This window comes from Anoplophora glabripennis, unplaced genomic scaffold, assembly GCF_000390285.2.
Source record: "Anoplophora glabripennis isolate ALB-LARVAE unplaced genomic scaffold, Agla_2.0 scaffold1361, whole genome shotgun sequence".
NCBI lineage: Eukaryota > Metazoa > Arthropoda > Insecta > Coleoptera > Cerambycidae > Anoplophora > Anoplophora glabripennis.
The window spans coordinates 40,989-41,663 of NW_019419344.1; the positions used below are offsets into that span (position 1 = coordinate 40,989).

The 675-nt window shown below is 51.7% G+C and overlaps 1 protein-coding gene across 1 annotated transcript in view; it reads left to right on the forward strand.

Annotated features, from left to right (window-relative positions):
* LOC111692758 (clumping factor B-like) overlaps window positions 1–402 on the forward strand; it is a 9,153-nt gene extending 8,751 nt beyond the window's left edge. The window contains exon 4 of the mRNA XM_023456869.1: window positions 275–402. Within this exon, the coding sequence (XP_023312637.1) occupies window positions 275–402 (128 nt within the window). The remainder of the gene's footprint in view (window positions 1–274) is intronic.
* Window positions 403–675: the final 273 nt, after the last annotated feature.

The window sequence follows — 675 nt, forward strand, 5'->3', positions numbered from 1 at the left end:
ACATAGGCTCCTACGAGACCTACAATTCAGACTCCATTGAGATCTGCAAATCCGAGGCAATCTTCCTCGTCAAACTTCTAGGCGGTCACTCGTCGAGGCAACCTTCCTCGTCAAACCCCTACGAGGCATTTACTTTGTGACCCACGGGCACAAAGCAATAGTACGCACGTTACTGTGGCGGCGTACTTCCAAATTTAGTAAAGAAGTTGTCCTTGCTTCTAGGGCTCCCTCGAGAGACCCACATTTTAATAGTAGAATCAGTGCTTTCTACAAGACTTGCTACAAGACTTCTACAAGACTTTTGGAGCAAAAGAGTCTCCGACATTGTCGTACGGGGAAGATGAACCCCTGCGACGCGACTTCGATATCCAGTACTACGAGGATTGGTGCCGTCGAAGGTAACACTACAAATAATAAATTAGATCGTCTGAGTATGATCAAGACTGAGCTGGACGAGACCTCGTCCCCAATCGGAGAGACCAGCGGTCACACGGACTGCCCTCACACTTGTTTGCCGGCGAAAGATCTCTCGACATTCGGGGTGAACGAGGAAATGGCCTCTTCCGCCAACGCTATATCGATGCTCCGTGAAGAGCATGTGGGACCGAAGGTGGCGGCTCGCGGAAATACGCGACACGGCGCAGCCACAGCGCCGTACGCGTTGAGGTCCGCTGC